This window comes from Bombyx mandarina, chromosome 18 (genome assembly GCF_030267445.1).
Source record: "Bombyx mandarina strain Sakado chromosome 18, ASM3026744v2".
Lineage (NCBI taxonomy): Eukaryota > Metazoa > Arthropoda > Insecta > Lepidoptera > Bombycidae > Bombyx > Bombyx mandarina.
This window is the reverse complement of record NC_143224.1, coordinates 945,866-973,244: the sequence shown is the minus strand read 5'-3', so window position 1 is coordinate 973,244 and position 27,379 is coordinate 945,866. Positions and strand designations below refer to the sequence as shown.

The 27,379-nt window shown below is 38.5% G+C and overlaps 2 protein-coding genes across 2 annotated transcripts in view; one reads left to right on the top strand and one right to left on the bottom strand.

Moving 5' to 3' along the window:
- LOC114239607 (dopamine D2-like receptor) overlaps positions 1-27,379 on the bottom strand; it is a 275,567-nt gene that overhangs the window by 223,763 nt on the left and 24,425 nt on the right. The window lies entirely within an intron of this gene.
- Positions 1,441-2,068, top strand: LOC149500925 (uncharacterized). The gene is made up of 2 exons (XM_089734943.1): positions 1,441-1,545; positions 1,601-2,068. The coding sequence occupies exons 1-2, from the start codon at positions 1,441-1,443 to the stop codon at positions 2,066-2,068; spliced, it is 573 nt and encodes a 190-aa protein (XP_089591069.1).

Here is a 27,379-nt window from a genome sequence, read left to right as displayed (position 1 = left end):
ATTTAAAGTCGTGGTTTCAATTGGATTCTTTCACGACTGTTTTACCATTCAAACCAGATCGCATGACTGCTGCATAACTACAAATTAATAACTGCTCCAAGACCTATCTTTACAATATTCGAAAATTACCCTAGGCGTCTTACTTCCTAACCAAAGAGTGCCTGATAAATCGTAGTCTCCTACAGAATAATTCATAGCGACACTAACAAATGACAAGCAAGCCTTCCGACAGAGTAATATCAGCGATCTGTCTCTGTAGATCCATGAAATTAAGTAATTGATAAGCCTACAAGAATCCGCTCGAGGTTGCTTTCCAACAAATAATACTTACACTGAACCAATGAAATGATCGAGCTTGTATTAATTGACATGAAAATTATGATACATCTGTTTTATTTTTTTTTTCTGTTTTATTTTCTCTATGCTGATAGCCTTGAGAGGCTATTTCAGCTTCGCCCTAACATATAGGTGAGCTCACGGGGCTCAAGCCGGAGTGTTGCTTACACTAGCCCTAGCAAGAGCAGTGCTTCGCAGAATCTACTACCAGATCGAAAACACGACCCACTGAGAAGACCCGGCGAGAAATTCAGTGGGCTGTGTCTAGGAGTTTGTCCTCAATGCCGAGATATGAACTGAAGCTTTGAAGAGTATTGAGTGTCAGAAAAACGTATTTTACCTGATTCAAAACAGTCACGTCCAAAAAATCAGGTAATAAATTGTGGACTAATTCAAGTACGTTAACCTTGCGTTTCAAGGCAATAGTACTATTGCATAATCGGAAGCGAGGGAAATATCTCCAATTTCTTATCATCCATTCATCAATTAATTTATAACTTACGAAACATATTACTCGCAAAATGCAATTTGGAATCCTGGTAAAGATGATTTATGTCCTATTTGTAATAAATTTTAAGTTTCACTGTCTACACGCATGAGTTATATTAATGGAAGTTCTAAGATCTCAAGTATAGTTACAACGGCTGGCCCACCCTTCAAACCGAAACGCATTACTGCTTCACGGTAGAAATAAGTAGGGTGGTGGACTCACTTTGCGGGTTTGATTTTTATTACACGATGTTATTCCTTCACCGGGGAAGTCAATCGTGAACTTTTGTTGAGTACGTATTTCATTAGAAAAATTGGTACCCGCCTGCGAGATTCGAACACCGGTGCATCGCTCAACACGAATGCATCGGACGTGTCTTATCCTTTAGGCCACGACGACTTCTATTACGTTGAAGAACCTATTGCGAACTAGTGAAAGAAAGATCTTAATAACTTACGTCTTTATTAAATCAATCGTCTCATAACTAACGATATCCATCCAAGAACATGAGGAAAATCAGTTTTATTTACAATCTTGTACATCATTTACAATCCGCTCACATTGTCGGTCTAAGGGTTAATAAGATAGATCATTGATTTTGGATTAAAATAAATATGAACAAGCTTCTAGAAAACGAGAAAGATGATGGTATCGTCGATCACAATTTACGTCAATCAAGGAAATTTGTGACAAGTTCATGGTTTGGATCCTTGGGACAGGTTATAGTCCTTCAAAAGGTGGCATGAAGATCCGATGTCTTAAAATTTATCCGAGATCAAAGTTAACGTAGCTTGCCAAGCAACGATCCGGCCAGTACTCGACGACTGGCTCGGGAGAAGGCACGGATCCCTGTCGTTTAGGGTGACACAGGTGCTGTCGGGGCACGGTTGCTTCGGCAAGTACCTGTGCCGCATAGACAGGGAGCCGGACGCTCGGTGCCACCACTGCGTCCACTGCGGGGAGGACACGGCACAACACACGCTCGCCGAGTGTGTAGCTTGGGAGGAGCAGCGCCGTGTCCTCACAAATGAAGTAGGAAGCGATCTGTCGCTGCCGGCCGTAGTGCGGAGGATGGTCGGCAGCGCAGAGTCGTGGGACGCGGTGGTGTCCTTCTGCGAGGACGTGATGTCGCAGAAGGAAACTGCAGAACGGGAGAGGGAGATCTCGACTCCCTTCCCCGGCCGCAGAAGGCGCACCGGGCGCAGGACAAGGGCGGACAACGCCCTTTTCCGCCCCCCATGAATGGGTCCAGGGGCGAGGGACTTGGGAAAGCCCTCGCCCCCTATTCGATGGACCTGAGATGGAGGCGCATGCGGGTGTCGGCGCGTGCCTCTGAGGCGATGCACGGAGTAGCTGAACGCCTCACTACTCCGTGCAGGAGACGAGGCCTGGACAGACCGGGCCAGCACTGGTGTGGGGCTGCGGAAGAATTTGGATTCCCGCGGCCCTGCGCGCACGTGTGGGTGGACACCGGGGTGGTTTTAGCCGGTAGGAGTCCGGCACGCCCCTCCGCTTTTCCCCAGGCGGAGGTAGTCCATGAGGATTTCCCCCCGAAAAAAAAAAAAAAAAAAAAAAAGCTTGCCAAGCAAAACTGGTTAAACTTTTTTTTTCTTTTTATTGCTTAGATGGATGGACGAGCTCACAGCCCACCTGGTGTTAAGTGGTTACTGGAGCCCATAGACATCTACAACGTAAATGCGCCACCCACCTTGAGGTATAAGTTCTAAGGTCTCAGTATAGTTACAACGGCTGCCCCAACCTTCAAACCGAAACGCGTTACTGCTTCACGGCAGAAAATAATTAAGTAATAGACACATTCCATTTTAGAATCTGCCTTAAATGGCACTTTTTCTACCTTTTGCTAAGTGATTGCGGAACTATTTTGGGATAGGTGAAATAAGGCAATTTTTTTACTTACAATATCATTGCATATAGCGACACCCGCTTGGCTTAAGACGTACATTAAGTTCCATTTGCCGCGTCTATTCAAAATCAGTTGGATTGTCATTAACTGGGGATCCTCACTTAACGTTGTGTTCAGTTTGTTTCTGTATGTGTATAAATATATCCAGATACTTTAATTCTGTGTTTCGAGTTTCATACTAGCTGTCTCAACAGTAACAGATTACATGTTTTTGTTTACTGTAATTAAAATCTAAACAAATTCTAAACTTAACCTTGAGACAACGCAATGATGACATATAATCTACATATTATCAACCTACAATGAGCATTTTAATCAAACATGGTGACGATGTATCTAAAATATTAAATTTCTTCAATCATGGATGGATCTGGACTGCCCAATAATGCAACACTGGACACTTGTGCATGTCGAGCACTCTGGATCCAAACCAGCCTTTAGGTTGAGATAGTTTTCATGTTAATTTTGTGTTTTTGTTTTATTATTATTATTATTTGATTTTTTGTTTTATTATTATTATTGCTTATGTTTTAGTCCGAGATTGTAGTTATTATTTTTATTTAATTCTAGTATAAATGAAATGTTAATGCAGTGTAATGAAGTGTAATATGGATGCAAAATCTGAAGTAAATGAAATAAAAAAAAAAACAGAAGTAGACACTCCGTATTGGCAGCATTATGTACTTATAGAAAATTAAGACTGAACATTATTTAAATATAAATGTCAGGTTCTTAAATTCTCTCGAATCTTCGATCAACAACAAGGCGTTTAGCCCGGGGAATTAAAGTACGTACGCGGAACGACGTGAAATCCATTGTGAACTTTATCCAATTTTAACATTTTGGCTGTTAGAATGGCGAGATCTCGCTAGGGATTAAATGCTTGTTTTTATTTACGAAGCCTCTTGTTTCATAATCAAATTTGACGCGGCGAAAGTTCTTATATTCGTTTATAACTGAGATATGTACATCTGTCTACACTATGTCTTAAATAAGGACAGAAATTGTATGAACACTTTTGACAAAATGTTTGCTATTATCGTTATTGTTAACCGTTACTACCGTAAGCAGCGGCTTAATGGTAGGTAGCGGCTTAGCTCTGCCCCTGGCATTGCTGACGTCTATGAGTGACGGTGACCACTTACCATCAAGTGGGCCGTATGATCGTCTGCCTACAAAGGCAAAAAAAAGGGTGTCTTCACTCATTTGCAACTAGGACCAATAAGATACTCATACAATTTATATTGTCACTCCATGTGGAGTTTGGAGGATTTTCGTATCCTGATATCTTTAACAAAAAGTCTCAGATGAGCTGCTTTTTCAAACAGTTGCTTTGGCCTATAAAGATAGAGATGTGATAAATTAATTGTGATAGGATATAAATCCATAACTAGACTTTCATCACTTCGCTCCATATGCTCCTGTCAATAATGATATAAAAATACCACAGAAATATTATGGTATATTTGTATTTAAAAACCCATCAACACATCAAACAATACAGCTCACAAATCAAAGCGAAACTCAAACAAATATTTTTTACAAACAATAGAACTTTAACCGAAAGCTTTGAAAATGCTTTCCACGGAACGAAAAATGTACACAATAGTCTTGATCGAACTTTTTCTGCGGGAAATAGGCGTACATCGACGATTTAGGTATTCGGAATATGAACGTTGGTATTTCGAGGTAAGTGAGGCGTGTCATAACAGTCCGCTATTTCAATACCGCGAATGTTGATATAACTTCGGCGAATAATACCATACAGCTTGGCTAGCTGGTATTTAGTACTTTAGTTTTCTTTTTTACTTTGTAAAACAATTTAAAACTGGCTTTCAATGGCTTTCGTAATTTTCACAGGAATTAAAATGAACAGTTAAAGATATCTTTGGTTTATGAATGTATTAGAGCTCATTCTTAGTGGCGTGGAGAGCTTTTGAAACTATTTGACAGTTAAAAAAAAAAGGAATACGGGAAACTAAGTAATTAGCAACAGTTTGGTTATATTCGTAACACAATATTGCCAGTTAATGACTATCAGTCTGCAAAATTAGTTTTTCAATCGCAAGGTTACCATGAGGGATTGATAAAGGATCTCATTGATATTGATTTCTTCTTCTTCTTCGCAATCGTATCACTCTTGACAGTGGCATTGTCTTATGGCGTTGGAGGGGGCAGACTTGATGCGCCTCACGATGTCCCGCCATCTCTCCCTGCTCGAGGCCATTCTACTGTACTCATTTAGGTGGCCTCCCACTGCAGTTTTAATTTGGTCAGTCCACCGAATTTGTGACCTCCCGCACGGATTTGTACCATCAACCCTTCCCTGTACGAGGCGTTCCATGATATTGATAAAGTCTGGGAAATAGCCAAGAACGTTGCTCATTTGACGAAAGACAATGCTTAAATGCTGCTTGTAAAATTACGGCTCACAGGAGAATATTTTTTGAATTTGAAAGAACACTCTAAAATGAAACTCAGAGAGTCTATTGTCGATTTTTCATTAGTTCACAAAAAGTTAATTCAAACGGAAACCGAGAAAAAAAAACGTACATCATCATGACACTAGCAGTAAATTCCCTTCGCAGCACGCGTCGTGGATTCCAATAACCCGGAATGGAGAGATAAGGGATGTTCAAGCGCTTTTGTTTCTTTTTGTAATATAATAAAAGTTTCAGCCAGTCGAGCGGTTGATATTCGATCCGCGGGGTGCGTGGTACGGGTTGACGGTTCAACATGCACAATTCACGTGTATGCTGATCTGGCGGGTACTGAAGCATGACGTGATCTGAATTGCGTTTTTGTGTGATTTGAGTAACATTGTACACTTTAAAGCCACAGAAAAGGGACGATGCAGAGATCTAGAATTCCGTACAAGGAATTACATTTTCTGGACTAAAATCGCCTTCTTTTAAGCTGTGGAATCCGAATAGGCATGCGTAACAGACCGGGTTTTGTCGAACTCTGGCGTCTCCAGAGAAGAAGAGGGAAAAGAGGAAGACCGAAGTCTCTTCTTCCAATTCCTGCCGAGAGACTACGCCTTTAGAAATGCGTGCCAGGCTCTGCGCAAAAACCCGTCCCTCAAAACCGACTACTGGCTAAACCCCATCGAGCTCCACTACTCCGACTCCACGAAGCCGGCGGTACCGCATAGTGCGCGCCAAAAGTCCACCTTGGCCGGTACCCGTCCTGACAATAGGACGGGATTTCATCCTCGGGAAAATCCCGCAGGACGTCGTCTCGGGAGACACACCGTGGGCGGCGCACAGGAGCCACCTTGCGCCGCCTCATCACGGAACCGACAGCTGAGCACCGGGTGCCCCCGCACCCAGTACCCCACAGCCCCTACGGAAGATGAACGGGAGCTTCGTGAATCTTTTCTTAATAAGTACGCCAAATATCGAGTTAATCCGACGTTTTGAAGGGGATCGAAATCACGTTCAAAGATTCCGTCACATACATACTGACATACGTATGAAGCTAATAAAAGCGTATTAAAATACAGTACATTGCCTATCCAATTTCTAGAAAAACCTTATGGTTCATAATAAAATACCACGTGCTGATAAAGTCAACGAAAGCATTGATCAATCTAATGTTAAACATCTCGTGTAAATGTAACGACAAAGTGTTAGCTCCAAAACGAGCTTGGTAAAAGAAGCAACAAAGTAAATTGGGAATAATGGGCGCGCCGTCTGTCGCAAGGCGCTTTACCTTCAGCTATCCTTATTCGTCGTATTTTCCCCGGGTTTCCTTGAAAACTTTTAATAAAATTTATGTTTTCAAGAGTCGTATTTATAGAAGTTCAGATGATAGCTTCGGTACACGATTTACAATGTACAAAATGCATTTAGTGAAAACCTTTTAATGAGTTCATCGTGAACTTTTTTTTTCCTACCTAAGCTGATAGCCTTGAGAGGCTATTTCAGCGTAACTTTAACTAGTAGGTGAGCTCACGGGACTCAAACCGGAATTATGCTAACACTGACCCTAACAAGAGCAGTGCTTCGCAGAATCTACCACCGGATCGGAAACGCGACCCACTGAGAAGATCCGGCGAGAAACTCAATTGGCTGTGTCTATGAATTAATTCGCTCGTCGAGCCCTTCGTCGCGAGCGGTGGGTTCGACCAGAGCGGTGACCGTTGCTTGCGGTACCTAAAAGCACCGTTAATGGATCGGGAGGATCCGTAATGACGTTTTTTGGGCGACGTCGAAACTTTTCAAGTGTCTATCGTGAACTTTTGAAGTCTTCGTGGCTTAAAGGATAAGACGTCTGGTGCATTCGTGTTGAGCCATGCACTAGTTTTCAAATCCCCGGTGGGTATCAATTTTTCTAACGAAATACGTACTCAACAAATGTTCACGATTGACATTTACGGTGAAGAAATAACATCGTGTAATAAAAATCAAACCCGCAAAATTATAATTTGCGTAATTACTGGTGGTAGGACCTCTTGTGAGTCCGCGCGGGTAGGTACCACCAGCCTGCCAATTTCTGCGCTGAAGCGGTAATGCGTTTCGGTTTGAAGGGTGGGGCAGCCGTTGTAACTATACTTGAGACCTAAGAACTTATATCTCAAGGTGGGTGGCGCATTTACGTTGTAGATGTCTTTGGGCTTCAGTAACCACTTAACACCAGGTGGGCTGTGAACTCATCCACCTATCAATGCAATAAAAAAAAAGTTATATAAAGTTCGGGCTGGAAGCTGATGTGAAAGCGATAAAGAGTATTTTAGAGTTCAGCGCTTCTTGGTGGTAAATTTTTAGTCTGTTTTTCAAGAGCGGCATAAAACAGTGCACGTAATATATTGTTTATCCCAGTTTCTGCCACACTATTTAGTTCTTCCCTGAACCAGTATCTATATACGTGATGCAAAACCCCCTCTTGTACCCCTCTTTACGAAAATTGTGCGGACGGAGGAGTATGAAATATCTCAAACTTATAGAGAATACAGAGAAGAAATGCAGAATCCTAATATTTTTTTAAATTGTACGTTAATAATACAATAAGTCAATAAAAAAAAACATTACACACACTACCATGTATTTGACACAACACATATATACTCTTTATTTACAGTCAAACTATTGTTATTGCTTAAAATCTGTGGTCAAATTGAGAAGATGTTAATATTGTTTATCTTTAATATTATTTGTCTATAGTGTAGTCTTGGCAAAATATGTGATTATCGAAGTATAAGTCTTTGACAATAGATTCATAATAATGCTCAGACTTATAATTCCAATTATAGCAACCCTAACGCCTGCCGCGTCGGCAGCCGCGTCTGATCGCGCGCCGCGACCAATCAGGGACTCTCGTTGTCGATTCCCGGCGCGATTCAAAGAGTAGCGACCGAGTGGCTTTCCTTTTGGCAAGCCGCGCGTGCGCCTTTACTGACGCCGACAGTTCACCCGCAACCACCGAAGCATACACACGAGAATACGTCCGCACCTCGCTCGCTACCATTCCTTTTCGAACTTGTTTGTGGGACCCTCTGGAGTATTCATACCCAGTGCTCCAGCTGGACAACACAAAACAATTAATTATAGTCGAATTGCGACTAATGCGGGACCACTAGTAAGTACTCTATAATGGATCAAAGAGAAACGTATATTACTTTCATTAAGTCCCTTAAACACCAACCTTCCAACAGTTTATTGGATTTTCTCGAGTAACACCTTTAAGATGGTGAGGTCATGCACCACTGGAACCTTTTTCGTTTGCGGAATAAGACCTTGTAGCTCAGTAATAGGAAGTTGATGCTAGTCCCGGCAAAAATATGCATTCATCATTTTCCCAACCTTTCTCAATCAACTTACCATCAATTGGCAAAAATTGCGTTCGCATTTTCAACACCCCAACCGCATCAGTGCCCGTTCCCTTTCAATCATCGACTAATCAAACCGCGGAAACTGATAAATTGCCCAATCGATCACTCATATTTGTACTGATCACGTTCTGTTTTGCTTCCCTTAAATTACCCGAAACTCTTTTACGACACCACGAATGTAATCTTGCACTTTATTAGTAAAGATTTAAGGTGTATTTCCGAAAAAAATCTCAATGATTTTCATATACAAGACCTATGATATGGGAGCAAGGCTCAGTTTAGTTTGTGACTTTTTGGAGAGAATGCGAGAAGTGATCTTGTGTGATTTGTTTTATTTTGTCTATTTAGTGTTTCTTCAGATTTAAATATGTAATAACGGTGGTTTATTAACTATTTAATAATATAATGTGAAAGTGCACAAATGTGGGAAAATGAAACAAAGTTGCTGGACGTAACTTTCCGAGATCCTCCAAAAAATCCTACTGAAAAAAATTCAGTAAATGACCACCATTTTACTGAGATTATATTTCATCACATATCATCTCATCTCATTTCGTTTCGTTTCATCCCAGTTGATAAATGTCTCAAATTAATCATCTTCATTTCATTTCATTTCACTCCATACTATCATATTTCATAAAAATAAGAATATAAATTAAAATAAGTTATGACTTAAAGGTCTTAGTTAACAGGTCATAAAATCCCTTATAAAAAAAAAAGTTTAGTTTGTTGTACTTTATTTTTTAGGTGGGAGAGGTGTTTTTTGCTTGAGTTTACGTATAGAGAGAGCTTTTGTGAACTATTCTGTAATATGATCGATGTTCGAGTGTCGAATCTCTCTGAAGTGTAGATTAGGTGATTGAAGATGTAATAGTCCTTCAATAAAGTCCCTTCATGGGTGTTTAATCTTTGTTGAAGACGTAATTGACATATATTTTGAAAAAAATGAAATCTGGATGGAAAATTAAATGATGTTTTATATTTTTAGAGCTTTTGATCGTAAAGTACTCATAGGAAGTTGGTGTGAAAGGTACAGTTGTAATAACATTAAAATATGGAATGTGCATGATGAATTTTTTTTACTAAAATAAAAGGTATGGCTTGCGTTATAATAAGCAAAGACAAAACAGTTCGATATTTTCTTATTCTGCATTCATTAAATAATTATCATTCCTTGAATAGCTTTTGACGAGCTTTAGAGTTATCAAAATAAAATGTTTGGAAACAGATAAGCTTTTTCCTGTTAATAACAAAATTAAACTGAAAATGCTATAGGTACATGAAGTCGTCGTGGCCTAAAGGATAAGACGTCCGGTGTATTCGTATCTAGCGATGCAACGGTGTTCGAATCCCGCAGGCGGGTTCCAATTTTTCTAATGAAATACGTACTTCACAAATGTTCACGATTTTCTTCCACGGTGAAGGAATAACATCGTGTAATAAAAATCAAACCCGCAAAATTATAATTTGCGTAATTACTGGTGGTAGGACCACTTGTGAGTCCGCGCGGATAGGTACCACCACCCTGCCTATTTCTGCCGTGAAGCAGTAATGCGCTTCGGTTTGAAGGGTGGGGTAGCCCTTGTAATAATACTGAAACCTTAGAACTCGTGCTCCATACGCCTACTATATGCCCCAGCCATTCGAGCCTCTATGCCTTTGTAGAAGTAGTTGTATTAGTTCTGCTTCTAACTGTATTAGGTAGGCGCTGGCACGAAGGATGGTTTACCCAGTGAGTATGAATATGTACTGCTTTGAATAGTTTATTGTAGATAAGTATATACACAAAAAAACTATATCAAGAGTGGTACGATAAAGAATTAACATATAGGAGTAGTAAAGCAGTGACACGAACGATGGGTACCACAGCGAATATCGATGTCTACTCCCCGCAGTTTCTTAAGATTCCGAAGTGTTGAACAACAATAATAGATGATTGCCCGAATTCATAAGCGACAGCGATTTTGTCGAATTGTAAGGCGGTTGCCCAAGTAGTGGCGAGTAAGTGAGCCGCCACACCTTCATCTCCCTCAGAATATGAATATATAGTTAAATTAATTAATGTAAGTGGTCCCGGAAGATGTATAAATAAAATCGAACAAATTAACTAATAGAATGTGAAATAGTTTGGTTCGGTAATTGAATACATATTTATGTGTTTAGAAGTATGTATATGTAAGTAGATTTACGTATTTGTATGTAGAAAACGTAATATGGAAAATTTTCTACAGAGCGACTGCCATTGCTTGGTAAGCCCACGATCCAAATGTTATTGGGAGCATGTGTAATAATATTATTTTAACATTATCATTATTATATTGCTTCAAACTTATCTTGGAAAGTTAGCGTTTTTAAGGCTTTGTCAAACATTTGAAAGTTACTATACAAGTATGTATATTTTACTGGTGGTAGGACCTCTTGTGAGCTCGCGCGGGTAGGTACCACCCTGCCTGTTTCTGCCGTGAAGCAGTAATGCGTTTCGGCTTGAAGGGTAGGGTAGCCGTTGTAGCTATACTTGAGACCTTAGAACTTATATCTCAAGATGGGTGGCGCATTTACGTTGATGTCTATGGGCTTCAGTAACCACTTAACACCAGGTGGGCTGTGAGCTCGTCCACCCATCCAAGCAATAAAAAATAATAATAAAAATTGTGCTTATTTCACTTACGTACAATTTTTGAACGATTACAGCAATAAACCTTCCTAAGGATTGTGAATTTGGCAATGGCTAATCACGATAGCAATTATAATGTTAATTAACTCTCAATCTTCTAAGGGAAACAGATTTATGTTCAAGAAGTATTCTGAATTCTGAAAAGGAAGTCTGAAAGTAGCCCCGGTAATCAAAAAATTAAAGAGCGGACGGATAGCGTGGTATGAACATGTGATGCGTAGAGAAAATATGCATGTGACTAGGAGATGTATGGAAATGGTAGTGCAAAGTAGGGGGGGAAGAGGTTGACCGAAGAAGACATGGAAGGAGTGTGTGAATGACGACGATATGAGAGAGAGGAGTGAGTGTTGAGGTGACGGCTGATAGAAGAGAATAGAAGAGAAAAATTTGCTGTGCCGATCCCACCTAGTGGGATAAGATGGAGAAAAAGAAGAAGTATTCTGAATTAAAATGTCAATATAACAGAATAGGCCTCCGTCATATATAAAATCCTCAATATTTTCATTATTCGATAGTACTCCTTCGTATTCAAATTACAGCCTCCCTAAATTGAAAAGATAAAATTGCCGATTTTAACCTAGATACGAAACAAGCATTCCTTAGTTTTAAATATCTATATATTAATACGTGAAGCAAAAACTTTGTACCCCTTTTTACGAAAATTGCGCGGACGGAGGAGTATGAAATTTCCCACACTTACAGAGAATATAGAAAAGGATGCAGAATGTTAATATTCAATGTAAATTATGCATTAAAAATACATTAAATCAATAAAAAAAACATTACACACGCTACCATATATTTGACACACACACACACACACGCTTGCATACTATTTGTTTATTGTCAAACTTTTGCTATTGCTTAAAGTCCGTGGTCAAATTGAGAATATATTGAATATTGTTTGTCTTTAATAATATTAATATTTGTTTAAAGTGTAATCTTGGCAAAATCTGTCAGTATAGAAGTTTAATAGTCTTTAATAATATAATCATAATAATGTACAAAGTTATAATTTTAATTAATTATTGTCGAATTTCGAATACCAGGGGATCACTAGTTCATATTAATCTAATAAAATTTCAACCTTTGAGTAATTATTGTATTTGTTAGAACTTCCCTATTCACCAGATCGTACTTATTTATAAAACTCTTAGCAACCGTTTTCGATGTATCGCGTTAGTCTCGCGATCATCGAACCATAACTAACGTGTTAATCGATGGGCCACATTTATCGCTATAAGCGCGCTCCCGACTAATACACTTTGTTTCACGAAGATAAAGTTAAACTGGATGTGAATTATTTAAAAACATGTTTTTTTAATAAATAGAATTGAAATGTAAGAATTCTTTAATGATCCGGTTAGTAGATCATCTAGTAGAGTTTATGTACATAAATTTTTAGCTTAAGCCATAATATAGAAGTCGTTATTAGGCGGTGGGTGATTGACCATCTTGTGAGTGGAACCGCGACGTAATATGCATGTCTCAAGGTGACAGTTTACACCAAATTGGTCGTGAGCCCGTCCATCCATCTAATAAATAATTAATTCCAGAAGCCAGTCCATATATTTAAATAATAATATATTTAAAATTACAATTTAAATATCCTCAATTAAACCAAACGAAAAAAGATTACACACCATATAAACAATAAAACATTCTATTTTCTTAAATGTTTTCATGGCAGACATAAAATATACAACATAAAACATAAATTAATTTTAATAAGAAATTATTAAAAACGAGATTAGTTCGTAAAAGCATATTAAATATTAGTCGAATTTTTCATATATTTAAACTCTTAATTTTAATTCTTTCAAATAGCAATATATCATGATATAAATCGCCACTCGTAAAGGTATAGATTTCAGCTACGTATAAAATCTAAATACAAAAAAACTATGATTACTTCTATTAGAATTATTACTAGATACATTTATTACGTATTTTTGCATGTATGTTGTAGATTTCTTTTTAGAAGGGCGTGAGCCTGCGTGAGTCTAATATTGCTGCGAGTCTATCGTGATTCTCTATAGTATAATATAATTGAGACTCGATCTCATGTATGAAGGTTAATGGTAGCTTACCCGCTATGGCGTCTACAAAGGCGTAGTGAACTTGTTTTCCAATCGAAGGCAATTAAAGAACTGTCCAAACAACGGTTCGAGGGAACAGCTTAAAGCGCCTCCTAAACTTTGACAGATTCCGTTTAAACAATCCGCTAGTTACTTTTTCAACGAAAATCCATTGGACCGTAACGAATTTGGGGCGGAGGAGGTTACAATAAAATTTAATTAACCGACATTCATTCGAACAACAAAATTGTAAAACCGCAGATAATTTTCCGATACTTTTGATTGTTATCGGTCTTGTGTACTCGCGTTAACGATTCAGTGAATAAATAATTATTTGATGTTCGCCTATTAACAATGTTTTAGATTCTTAAAGGGAGGTCAATAGTTCAGAAAACTATGGAAGTATTATATATTGCCGTTGAAACCTGATTTTTCTAGACTGCTAGTAAACGCCACGCGGCATTATCGGTACATTACTCCATTGCTAGGTACGTAAAAGAAGACTATGGCACAATGAGAGTAGGAAAGCTTTTACAACTGAAACATATTTTACTGGTAGTAGGACGTCTTGTGAGCCTATAAAGGTCGGTGCAGCCCACTGAGTTTCTCGCCGGATCTTCTCAGTGGGTCGCGTTTCCGACCAGGTGGTAGATACTGCGAAGCACTGCTCTTGCTAGGGCCAGTGTTAGCAACACTCCCGGTTTGAGCCCCGTGAGCTCACCTTCACGTTAAGGAGAAGCTGAAATAGCTTCTCAAGGCTATCAGCATAGGTAGGAAAAAAAAACCACCACTCGTCCTGTTTCTACCGTGAATGTGTAATAATGCGTTTCGGTTTGAAGTGTGGGGCTGCCGTTGTACTATAAAACTGAGATTTAGAATCCATGTCTATCTGTATCGGTCTTTACGTTGTTGATGCCTAAGGGCTCCGGAAAACACTTTACCCCAAGCGGGCTGTGAGCTTATCGGCCCATCTAAGAAAAAAAAATGTCAATCTCATATCTCATAAGTTGGTGGTATCATTTACATTTTTATGTCTAAAGTCTCGAGGTAATGCCTAGAAGCAACCATGGGCAACTATCAGACACCGCTTGTCATACTGAAACATCAACGGACGTATAAAAAATCTCACAAAAAAATTATATAGTCACATCCAGACACTCGACATCCGTGACATTTACTTCATTAACCCCTGTCAAAAGATAATGAACCTTATCCCGCACACATAAGAACTTTACGATTTGAAAATCTATCGAAACGAAATCGTTCCGCCGAATTTACTTAAACATCTTGTTTAAGTAGTTAAATTTATGTCGTAACTCTAACCAAACTGAAATTATGTCCATATTAACCGATATCTCTATCATTATAGAATTCATGTTTTAAATAGTTGTTGACTTCGATATAGTTTTTTTTTTATTCCTTAGATGTAACTATTAGACCCTTAGAACTTATATCTCAAGGTGGGTGGCGCATTTACGTTGTAGATGTCTATGGGCTCCGGTAACCACTTAACACCAGGTAGGTTGTGAGCTCGTCCACACATCTAAGCAATAAAATAAAGTGTTTTAGTGATAGACTATTTTGGTGCGGAACTTTGTGGTAAGCAGCTCCCAGATTTTATAGACTTGGTAAGAGCGACTATAGCTTTCAAGAATGCGGTCGAAATCTCAATTACATTCAAGTAAAAACTATCCTACTCTTTGGAAGGGAATGTATGATTGCTTCAAGGCAAAAATAGACAGGGGAGCGTTACTCTCAATAAATCCTATCTTTCTGGAAATAAAGCCTATGTCTCTGTCTATATAAATAAAAATCGATGTTCCTTTGTAGGTTTTATGATGTCCATGGACTTCAGTAATCACTTTACTGGTGGAAGAACGTCTTGTGAGTCCGTACAGGTACGGGCGGCACGAAGGGTGGGGCAGGCGTTGTACTGTTCAAAGTGAGACCTTAGAACTCATGTCTCAAGGTGGGTGGTAGCATTTACGTTGTAGATGTCTATGGGCTCCTGTAACCACTTAACGCCGAGTGGGTCGTGAGCTCATCCACCCATCAATCAAAAAAATACAAATAAAAAAACTTAACGTCACGTAAGCGGTAATATCGTTCACCATACAATGCAAAAATAAATATTTATCTATATACCTATTTACCTTTATTTATATATACACCCTTCCCTGATCAGGAATCGATCCGCGTTGCCTGGTACAGTAGTTAAGCTAACTAATCACGACTTTAACGAGATGATCGGTCCAGACTTTTACTGCTGAGCTGATGATTCGATTATTTATATTATTCAACTCCACATACCCAAGTCCGGTGCCTCAGAATCAATTGGACGACTGGTTGGATCAAATCCAACATGGTCATTGAAATTCCATTACACATCCATCTGAGACCTTACTATGAAAACTGACTTACAGGAAAATGGTCTCATAATAACGAAACAGACCCCAGTTTCACAAGGGTGTCTTAATAAAATATTATTGGTTCGTCCACTGTTTAGATGGAGAGTGACCGTTTGAAGTGGATTTATCGAATAGTGAAAAAGCCCTTTTTTGATTGATTGACATAAATTCCCCATGAAATATTAAAGCAAAATATTTTGCAGTAGGCATTAATGTTATAGACTACATACAATACTCTATAGATCTTATATCATGACTAACCTATACAAAGTTTCTAGTGATGGAATGACGACTGATCCGCCTTCGAACATGACCATGTAAATGCTTGATGTGGTCCTTGTTTTTTTTTTAGTGCTTAGATGGGTGGACGAGCTCACAGCTCACCAGGTGTTAAGTGGTTACTGGAGCCCATAGACATAGACATATATTGAAGTCGTCGTGGCCTAAAGGATCAGACATCCGGTGCATTCGTGTTGAAGCGATGCACCGGTGTTCGGTTCACGATTGACTTCCACGGTGAAGGAATAACACCGTGTAATTAAAACCAAACCCGCAAAATTATAATTTGCGTAATCACTGGTGGTAGGATCTCTTGGGAGTCCGCACGGGTAGGTACCACCACCCTGCCTATTTCCGCCGTGAAGCAGTAATGCGTTTCAGTTCGAAGGGTGGGGTAGCCGTTGTAACTATACTGAGACCTTAGAACTTATATCTCGAGGTGGGTGGCGCATTTACGTTGTAGATGTCTATGGGCTCCAGTAACCACTTAACACCAGGTGGGCTGTGAGCTCGTCCATCCATCTAAGCAATAAAAAAAAATGCGCCACCCACTTTAAGATATAAGTTCTAAGGTCTCAGTATAGCTACAACGCCTGCCCCACCTTTTCAAATCGAAACGCATTACTGCTTCACCGCAGAAATAGGCAGCGCCCACCCGCGCGGACTCACAAGAGGTCCTACCACCAGTAAATGCCACCGTGTAAATGCTTGCTGCAGAAATAGCAAGTACAGTGGTACCTGCCCTCTTACCAAACGGCCTAACACTAAATAGCACAAATGATTTTAAGTTATATAGCAAACTAATATTAAGGAGTGGCGGAACATAATCTAAACAAAAGTACTCCATAAAGGTCACGACCCTCAGCACTGAGGAACACGATGCAAGGAGGAGAGCAAACTAATAAAACATGAAACTATATTGCTGACCGGACAATCTTTCATCGTGAAGGGGGTTTATGAAGGCTTGTTGGTGGATGGAGGATTTATATTAAACATAGTTCGAATTTCCACTTTACAAAGAATAACTCTGTCCTCGTCTGGAGTACTGCTCCCATCATTAGGCCAGAACTTCCAAATACCAGTCAGCTACTTTGCTTTGATTTCATACAGAAGACAGCCTATCGGATTATCGAAAATCACCCGTGATGTCCCGTTTTTTACTGGTGGTAGGACCTTTTGTGAGTCCGCGCGGGTAGGTACCACCACCCTGCTTATTTATGCCGTGAAGCAGTAATGCGTTTCGGTTTGAAGGGTAGGACAGCCGTTGTAACTATACTTGAGACCTTAGAATTTATATAAGTAGGTAGGTGGCGCATTTACGTTGTAGATGTCTATGGGCTGCAGTAACCACTTAACACCAGGTGGGCTGTGAGCTCGTCCACCCAGCTAAGCTACAAAAAAAAAACGTCCATGAGAGACGGTAACCGTTCACCATCAGGTAGGCCGTGCTCTTCCGCCTACAAAAGACAGTAAAAAAATATGTAGAATATTGGCCAATAACCTTGACAGTAGATTGCTTTAACCGGTATACATAAATACTTTATGCAAATCTGTCGGAGAGCAATATACAATATTTTTACAACTCATGAAACAGAGAATATTATTATGATAAGTTTGTTGTTACAGTAATGTTTGTGGAATTACAAATCATTTGAATACAAGGCCGTAATTTAACTAAACGAAAATCATCTCACTAAAGCATTATTTAGTCAAAAATCAGGGCACAGAACGTGTAAACCAACATTGGACAAACATATCGCTCCAGGCCGCCACATCATGTTGACTGGTCTCCGTAAACAGTAATTATTTGTTTCTCATTTACTCGCACAAACTGCTTTCGACAGCTCTTTCAGTTTATATCTGACTAAACGCAACTTTACGCTAAGAAACGTACAGAGCAATTTGCTATAAAACTTCAATGAGTTGTAACCTTTTGACTTCGAAAGTTCATTAGCTTTGAATCCAATTTTGAATTGATCTAAGAATAATGTTCAGTGATTTTAATAATAGTTTGGATTTTAGAATGTAATTAAATGTAATCATTGTAAATTAAATGTAAAATGTAATGTATCTCGAATCAAACAGTTTTGTGTTACGTTTACGTGTAGGCATTTATTTCACATACATACCTACAAAACTACGATTCCAACTTCTGTTTGTCTATTTAATCTTAGTCTTGGATTTTGGGTATATAATTTTTTCTGAACGCAACTATCTAAAAAATCTCAAAATCTTGGACTTTTTGGCGGGAACGCGAGGAGTGAAGTTGTGTGATTTGTTTTATTTTGTCTATTTAGTTTTTCTTCGGGTTTAAATGTGTAATAATGGTGGTTTATTAACCGTTTAATATCTGTGAAAGTGCACAAATGTGGGAAAATGAAACAAAGCCGCTGGACGTAACTTCTCGGGATCCTCCAAAAAGTCCACTGAAAAAATCTTAGTAAATGACCACCATTTTACTGAGATTAGATTTCATCTCATATCATCTCATTTAATTTCATTCCAGTTGATTAATGTCTCAAATTAATCATTTTCATTTCATTTCACTACATGATATCATTTTTCATAAAATTAAGAATATACATTAAAATAAGACATGACTTAAAGGTCTCAGTTACCAGGTCATAAAATCTCTTATTTCTCAAAATCTTATTGACTTTAGTACTTGTTAATTGCGGATGAGTACATTATAGTCACGAAATAAAACCGCGCATAAAATTAATTATCATTTTCGAATTCTGTCCCCACACGTTGTAAATTATTACCTTACGTATATTTCTTATTATCGAAAAAAAAACCTCTTCCTCCTTGTGTCGGTTTCCTCATTATTAAGGGGGTCGTGGTCTTGGCCTTGAAACAGTTTGTTTTTTATAATGCACCGCCACCTGTTCCTATCTGCAGCTGAGTGCAGAGCATCGTGCACTGTGGTATCAAGGGCTGCACGAATCTGGGCCGTCCAACGGGTCGAGCTCCTGCCTCTTGGTCGCTTGTCCTCGACCTTCCCAGTGACCACCAATTTCCACCAAGTTGTCACTGTCTTTCCTTGCAATATGGCCAAAGTGTTCAAGAATCCCTCACAGGCAAATGGTGGAGAGTCTAGTCCGGATCTTGAGCTGAGCTAGGATGGATACATTGGTGCGGCGTGCGGTCCAGAGAATACCCAACTTCCTCCTCCAGCACCACATTTCGAAGGCATCAATCCGATTGCGGTCAGCTTTCTGTATAGTCCATGCTCTGCTCCGTATATGAATATTGAAAACACTAGTGAAAAAAAAAAACAATATACCCAAAAATACATAGTGTACAAGTCCTAATTTGAAGACCAAAAAAATACATGGAAACTCTTTTTGGAAGTCGTGTGAATCGCTGCACGCGTCGCCACACTCACAGAGCTCATTGCATATTCCGTACATAGTCCGCAGTTAGTCGCTACGAAAAATGCCCGAATTCAGCAACTACCTCTGACTGACTTGGTGGTGCATTGGTTAGCGGCCCTGAATGTTGCATCTAGGGTCGCGGGTTTGATTCCCACATCGGGCAAACTTGGTGTGATGAACAGATTTGTCTGATCTTTGTCTGGGTGTTTATTACCTACCTTTATATGTTTATGTATTTTACTTTGTGTGTTTACTGGTGGTAGGACTTTTTGTGAGTCCGCACGGGAAGGTACCACCACTCCGCCTATTTCTATTTACTATTGTAGATGTCTATGGGCTCCAGTAACCACTTAATACCAAGTGGGCTGTGAGCTCATCCACCTACCTAAGCAATAAAAAAAATGTTTATATTTTAACGTATAAAAACAAGTCTCTGGTACCCATAACACAGGGAATCCTAAATTAGGACCAGACGACCGTGCGTCATTTGTTCCCAGTTATTATTAAAGTTATTATTACCTCTTTTTCTTGAAGTAGGTAGGTAAAAATAACCGTAATTTTTGTGACCGGCAATTCATTCTTTTTTCGAAGCTTATCTTAGAATAAATAAATTGAAAATTTTCATATTACTCAAATTTCGTTTTATCCCATAAGCGGAAGAATTTAATATGTAACATCTTAATTTACTTCACGAATTTCGATAAAAAAAAACCTTCGTACGCAAAAAAAAGGATATTAATTACACGATCCACAAATTCCCAATACATTTTTTTTTGGGTGAATTCCAATCACAAATTTAATTTCCCGGAGACGGTACTACATCTTTATTTTAATAACATTCCTAAAACCTCCCCGTGGGGTTCATATTGAACTCCAATTATATTCGAAATATCTTCGGGACATGACCGATTCAGATTAAACCCTCTTGAGTATGTACTGCGTTCAAGATAAGGTTCTAATTGCAGTGGGTGTATCGATTCACCCCTGTTTCCCTTCGGCTCTGATGAAGCGTACAAATCCAGAGATATCGCGGCCATGCACATTTCCTTCGCAATACATTTGTTTCTGTGTTGTTGTAATGCTGTGTTTGTATCTCAATGCTTTTAAGGTGAAAGGATCGCGTTTGTCAAACTTCCCCCCGGTTCTTCGGTAAACAAACCTTCAATTTGTCAGTCTGCAGGAAGTGCTATGTAACACGATAGCTTAGAAGACATATTATGTGATGTAAGTTGTATGATTTATTTTCATTTCCTTAAGTATGTAGTCGGAGTTAGACATTATGACGTGAAAACCGTTGATACAATTTGATACCTAAGATTAAAAGTGCTTATTGTATTGTTGTTTCGCCATTAAATCGGTGCCAATGATTTTTAATGGCAGAAGCAGATAGCATAGTAATCACCCAGAGGCTACTGTTGGTAGGACCTCTTGTGAGTCCGCACGGGTAGGTACCACCACCCTGCCTATTTCTGCCGTGAAGCAGTAATACATTTCGGTTTGAAGGGTGGGTCGTTGTAACTATACTTATACTATTATTATAGCTTATATATCAAGGTGGGTGGCGCATTTACGTTGTAGATATCTATGGACTCCAGTAACCACTTAACACCAGGTGGGCTGTGAGCTCGTCCATCCATCTAAGCAATAAAAATAAAAAAATATACCATTCTAATATTTTGGAGGAGAGACGAGGCATATAGTGAAATTGAGGAGGATGTTTCGACCCAAGTGCGGTCTTACATTGAGAAATAGCCAAGATGCCTCAAAAGGATCGTTAATAACATAATCTGACTGAAAATGTTTTTTTTTTGTTTTTTATTGCTGAGATGTGTGGACGAGCTCACAGCCCACCTGGTGTTAAGTGGTTACTGGAGCCCATAGATATCTATAACGTAAATGCGCCACACACCTTGAGATATAGTTCTAAGGTCTCATTATTGTCACAACGGCTACCCCACCCTTCAAACCGAAACGCATTACTGCTTCACGGCAGAAATAGGCGGGGCGGTGGTACCTACCCGCGCGGACTCACAAGAGGTCCTACCACCAGTGAATGTACATATTACGCACTTCGGTTTCAAATAACAACCGTTATAATATCTTTGTACGTATAGGTTATGGGCATCACTTGCATTAGTAAATAAAAATAAAATAAAATCATTTAATTCAGACCCTCTTAAGTCCATATGTTGTAAGCAGAATAATACTTAGAACTATGTTAATAAAATTAAAATTACAATTAAAATTAGTAATTAAAACATTTAAACATTTAATTCATAAATCTGTAAAATTAAATTAGTTATAGCAAAATCAAATTTTACAAAACTAAGCTTACATAAAACACTAAATAGCTTAACACCATATTTTGCTTAAAAATATGAAATTTTATCATATTAACAGCATAAGCATTATGCTTCATAGCTGCACTAAGCCGCCCAGAACTTAATAGCAGCGGAACTTGTTGGCGGAATTTATGTATAACTAAACGGAAGATGTGAATATTTAGTGTTTAATAAATTTTGTATTGTGGATCTTTACCGTCATTACTGTTACATGGGAGAACTGTTGTTTAAATATTAGGGGTTATTTCTGCAGGATGGCGGCGGCTTTTACCATGTTGCCTATTTGCCCCAGTAACTGGCTAACGACAGGTGGAAACGTAAAGTATATTCCCAAAAAAGGTTCAGAGTTTTTAAGCTATTGCATAGATTTTATCGCGGGGTTTGAGCGCGGCGACTGAATCAAGAAATTCCGTAACGAAAATAACCTGACACCCCCACTACCCCTGCCACGTAGCTCGCGTTCAACACATTCACACGTTGCACTTGTGTAGTGTCTGTGAATAAGAGCACGGCGTGACGTCGCACTGCGCATCATGAAAAGTCTGTCCATCTCTCTCTGTCTATCTGGTTTGCTTTTGTTAATGTTTATAAATATAGCGTAGTCTTATTTTTTTAACTTACCACCCAACTTATCCTCCAAAAATTGATAGTTGTCTAGTTGAAAGCCACGTTTTACGTATTCATTTTTTATTTTTTTTTATTGCTTAGATGGATGGACGAGCTCACAGCCCACCTGATGTTAAGTGGTTACTGGAGCCCATAGACATCTACAACGCATATGCGCCACCCATCTTGAGATATAAGTTCTAAGGTCTCAGTATAGTTACAACGGCTACCCCGCCCTTCGAACCGAAACCCACGACTGCTTCACGGCGGAAATAGGCGGGGTGGTGGTACCTACCCGTGTGGACTCCCAAGAGGTCCTACCACCAGTGATTACGCAAATTATAATTTTGCGGGTTTGATTTTTATTACACGATGTTATTCCTTCACCGTGGAAGACAATCGTGAACATTTGTTGAGTACGTATTTCATTAGAAAAAATGGTACCCGTCTGCGGCATTCGAACACCGATGACTTCAAAAGTATTTTTACTGACTTCAAAGGCTATTCTATTCATTTTTTCTATTTCTAAATTGGAATGGTTTACGGAAATGGTATATTTTTTTGGAAAATTACTGTGGAAGAATGCAGCTATAGTGAAAAGAAAGATACAGAATGAATCAACTCAATCAAATCCCCGTTCATTCCTCCTAAAAAACCCAAATATTGCTTCAATTTCAAGGATTCATCTAACCCATATAAATAGCCCAACGAGTTTCTCGCCGGCTCTTCTCAGTGGGTCGCGTTTCCGATCCAGTGGCAGATTCTGCGAAGGACTGCTCTTGCTAGGGCTAGGGCTAGTGCTAGTAAACTCTCTCCGGTTGATTCCGTGAGCTCACATACCCCTCCGAGTGTAGTTGGAATAGCACCTTAGGCTACCAGCTAATAGGTAGGCAAAAAAGGATTCGTCGTTATACTAAACTTAGAGCTATATTATAAATATTGCTAAAAATACGTACCTATTTCAATTTAATGTATGTACGTCGTGGGAACTATTTGAGAACGGATCTTATCTATTCTTGAATCGCCGCAACGATGTTTGAATCCGCCCTTAATCCAATAAGGCCTCAAGCGCAATTACTTAGAATACAAATAGTCCTACACGTAAACCCTTATTGTTAGAAGCACATCACAAACCAATTAAAGAAACTGCTCTAACTAGAGGAGAAAATTTGTGAACACGCGCCGAAAGGAATCATGAGTTAATCCATTGATCCGGTCAGCAATGTTAAGGGATCTGAACTCTACTGAGTCCACAGATAAGTGATTTTGTTTTTAGTTATTTTTATGTTTTGTATCGTTTCCATGATCATTGGTTTATAGGATAATTCGAGATGCAACTGGCGCGTCCTGTGCATTGGAAGAGTCCGTCTTTATGCTTTGAAATTAATGCGCTCTTTCACATTATGTTTTCAGAGAGTATTTTTTACGTACATCATTGAAGCTTCCTCTCGTGTGACCACAGCGTCATGATGGTTCTATTTTGGCACAAAGAGGAAAAAAAAACTACTAACGAATCTATTCAAATTTTCCTGCAAAAAATCGACACGCAATCTCTTGGCTTTGACGCTGAAAAATATTTTACTGGGAAAATGTTGGTTTCATAGCCCCTTATAAACGAGTGAGCCGTAACAATTTCGCTTACCTCTAGCCAAGTGTTGAATCATTCTCTATTCTGAGGATAGAAAACTTAAAGGAATTTGAATAGGAAGATAGAAAACTTGTTAAATTATTATTTTTAAGTGAGACAGCGCCCGTTCCTAATGTTAAGTTATTAGAATCAAAAAGCGTATAACATGAATGTGTTGAATGTGCTAAACAGCTTAAAAGCTTCTTGGCCTAAAAGACACCTCGCCTGATGCACTTTAATCGAGCTATGCAACTGCGCCAGTGTTCGAATTCCGCATTAATATTTCAAAGAAAATAACAATGTGCTTCGTGAATGAATGAACGAGCTCACGATTTACCTCGTACTAAGTGACTACCGGGGTTCGTACATCACACCGTGACTGCCGCCACCTTAAGATTTGAGGTTTATGCCTCAATTGTATTGTAATTAATTAATTATAACTTACTGCGAGAATTGAACACGGACTTAATCGCATCGCTCGATACGAGTACATCAGTCGTCTTATTCTTTAGGCCACGACGACTTCAAAATGACAACCGCGAAATGTTCACTAATAGCTTCCGCGACGTAACTACCATTGCTTAATAAAAATCAAATCTGCAAACTGTAATGCTAGACCACTGAGACTAGCTCAAGAGGAGTTGTATATGGATTTTTGTGATAAATTCTTTTCAGTCACTAAATCGAAAATGTTTAAAATATAAAATAATGATGATTGCACTTTAATAAATGTGTCTTTTTTATTTGATTGGTTTTTATAATTTTAAGTTTGTTTCAATGATACTATGTACACATATTGTTGTTGTTGTCTGAAATAAAATAAATCATTCATTCATAAAACAAAAATCAATTTGAAAGCCGAGACAAAGCGTTTTTTTTTCTCTACGTCATTCAAGTTCATTCTGAGCATACTGTAATCTTTACTACCATGACTATACACTTCTTGAATTGATAACATACAATTTCTTAACAAAAGAATTACATATTCATCACCGCACGTTAAAATTTACCCTCAGACACGGCCCACTGAGTTTCTCGCCGGATCTTCTCAGTGGGTCGCGTTTCCGATGCGGTGGTAGATTCTGCGAAGCACGGCTCTTGCTACGGTTCGTGTTAGCAACGTCGTCAGGTTTGAGCCCCGTGAGCTCACCTACTAGTTAAGTTTACGCTGATATAACCTCACAAGGCTTAAGTAGGAATAAAATTTTTCAAATTTTCATACAAAAAAGAACTACAAAAAAAATGACCGTTTTCATCGCGACTTAGAATCACTAAGTAACGGTTTTCGGCATTTCAAATCCAAAGGTCTCTGTTAAATTATTAAACATACTCGAAATGAAATCGCGAGGGTAATAGAATAATCATTTACGACCATCGTGTAATTTTCCACGAGAAAATACCGAAAATACACTCAAAGGTCCCCTCTAAGGCACTCTCGTCATAATGAATTCGGCATTTTCGAGATTATTTTCTCGCGGTAAATAAATTTTATGCCAATTTAATTTATAATAGTACCTTTTTCTTCTCTGTCTGTCAATTGATAGACCTTTTTTGCTTAGGATCTTTAACAAGGTTAAAAGGTCCCTAAACAACCTATAAAAAAGTTTATGGAAATTGTTTTTGGAAAGAAGTTTCTTATGTGGACGATGCGGAGGGGTACCCTAACCGGGAAAAAACGTCCGTAACGTAAGATTTTTATTAGTAATGCACACAGTGTACGCCTTAACTTTGTAATAACGTACAAAAAATAACATATTTTATTATATATATTTTTTATAAATCATTGTGAATAAAATAAAGTTGTAAAAAAGTTGGTTTTTTTTTATTTTTATCAATAAAAAATCATAATAAAAAATGTATACCCTAATAATTATTCTCTTTATACCTCGAATAGAACTTAAAATTAATATTTTTATATTAAGGAACTTCGTTCCTATCCGGTGTCCCGCGATACCACACATCTTTTTTTATTTTTCACTATCACAAAATATTAGGTGAATAACAAACAAAAGAGAGAAAATGTAATGCATATAAAATAAATATAAGTCTTGACCTGTCACTGCTTATGGTCGAATTTCGATCATTGGGTGAACATCGGGTAAGTGAAATATTTCGTAACTAATTATTTTTTGTAACTGTATAAGGAAATGCACGTTCTATTATAAAATTTTATTTTCGGAAAATCTATACCTACTTAATATTATAAAGCTGAAGAGTTTGTTTGTTTGAACGCGCTAATCTCAGGAACTACTTACTGGTCCGATTTGAAAAATTCTTCAGTGTCAGATAGCCCATTTATTTAACATCATGGTAAGACTAGTATAAGTGGAGCAGCAATAAAGAATGTTTCAAAATAGGGCTTTAAATACCTCCTTAATATTCTATAATTCAAAAATATTTTCACTTTCTACGTAAATGAAGTGGGGGTAAGATTTAGCATTATGCCAAAGTAACTATTCCCCGCGGACGGAGTCGCGGGCAAAAGCTAGTACTTTTATAACATCATGTTCATGCAGTACAGTATCGTAATGAAGAAATGTAATAAAATAAATATACAAATAGATTAAAAGTTAACTCAGTCAGAATACGTGCCGTTAATTCGTCGCATTACGAATTTCAAAACGGACATATTATTCAAAGGTTGACAACGGAGCTTCTCTACCAAACGTTAATTATCATTACACGGCACAAGTCGCGGTTTCATCGCGAGCGGTTAGCGTTTTAGTTCCACTAGCAAAGTAGTCTAGTGGGAGAATCCCAGCAACGTTTCATTAAAATCTGAAATATGTAATATTTATCGCCTATTATGTTTTGGCGAAAATAAGCAGACTATCATTATTTTTGTCTTCTGTGTGAGTTACCTGGTCTCGTGGAATAAATAAAATAATTTAAAACCAATTTTGGTTTCTTTCTATTATTAGTTAGGTGACATCAGACCAATGTCCTAGCTACATATGATAACGACTGCCCTTCCGTACCCGCGTGACCCTTTAAACTTACACATGTGGGTTCGAAGCGTACAGACAAAAGGGTTGAAGTTTTAATTGAACCGGAAGTATAGGAAGGGTAGGCTTACAATTGCAGTTTTTATTAAAACTAAGACTCCAAGCCCATGCTTCAAAACGGATCGCAAGATCTTTGGGATATAGTAAGTAAATCTCAAATAATTTCGTTTCCTAACCCATAAACGGGAAGCCATGATTGCTTTGCTATAGAAATGAAGTCGTCGCGTCCTAAAGGATAAGATGCTTTGTGCATTCGTGTCGAGCGATGCATCGGTGTTCGAATCCCGCAGGCGGGTACCAATTTTTCTAATGAAATACGTACTTAACAAATGTCCATGATTGACTTGCACGATGAAGGAATACTATCGTGTAAAAATCAAACGCAAAATTATAATTTAAC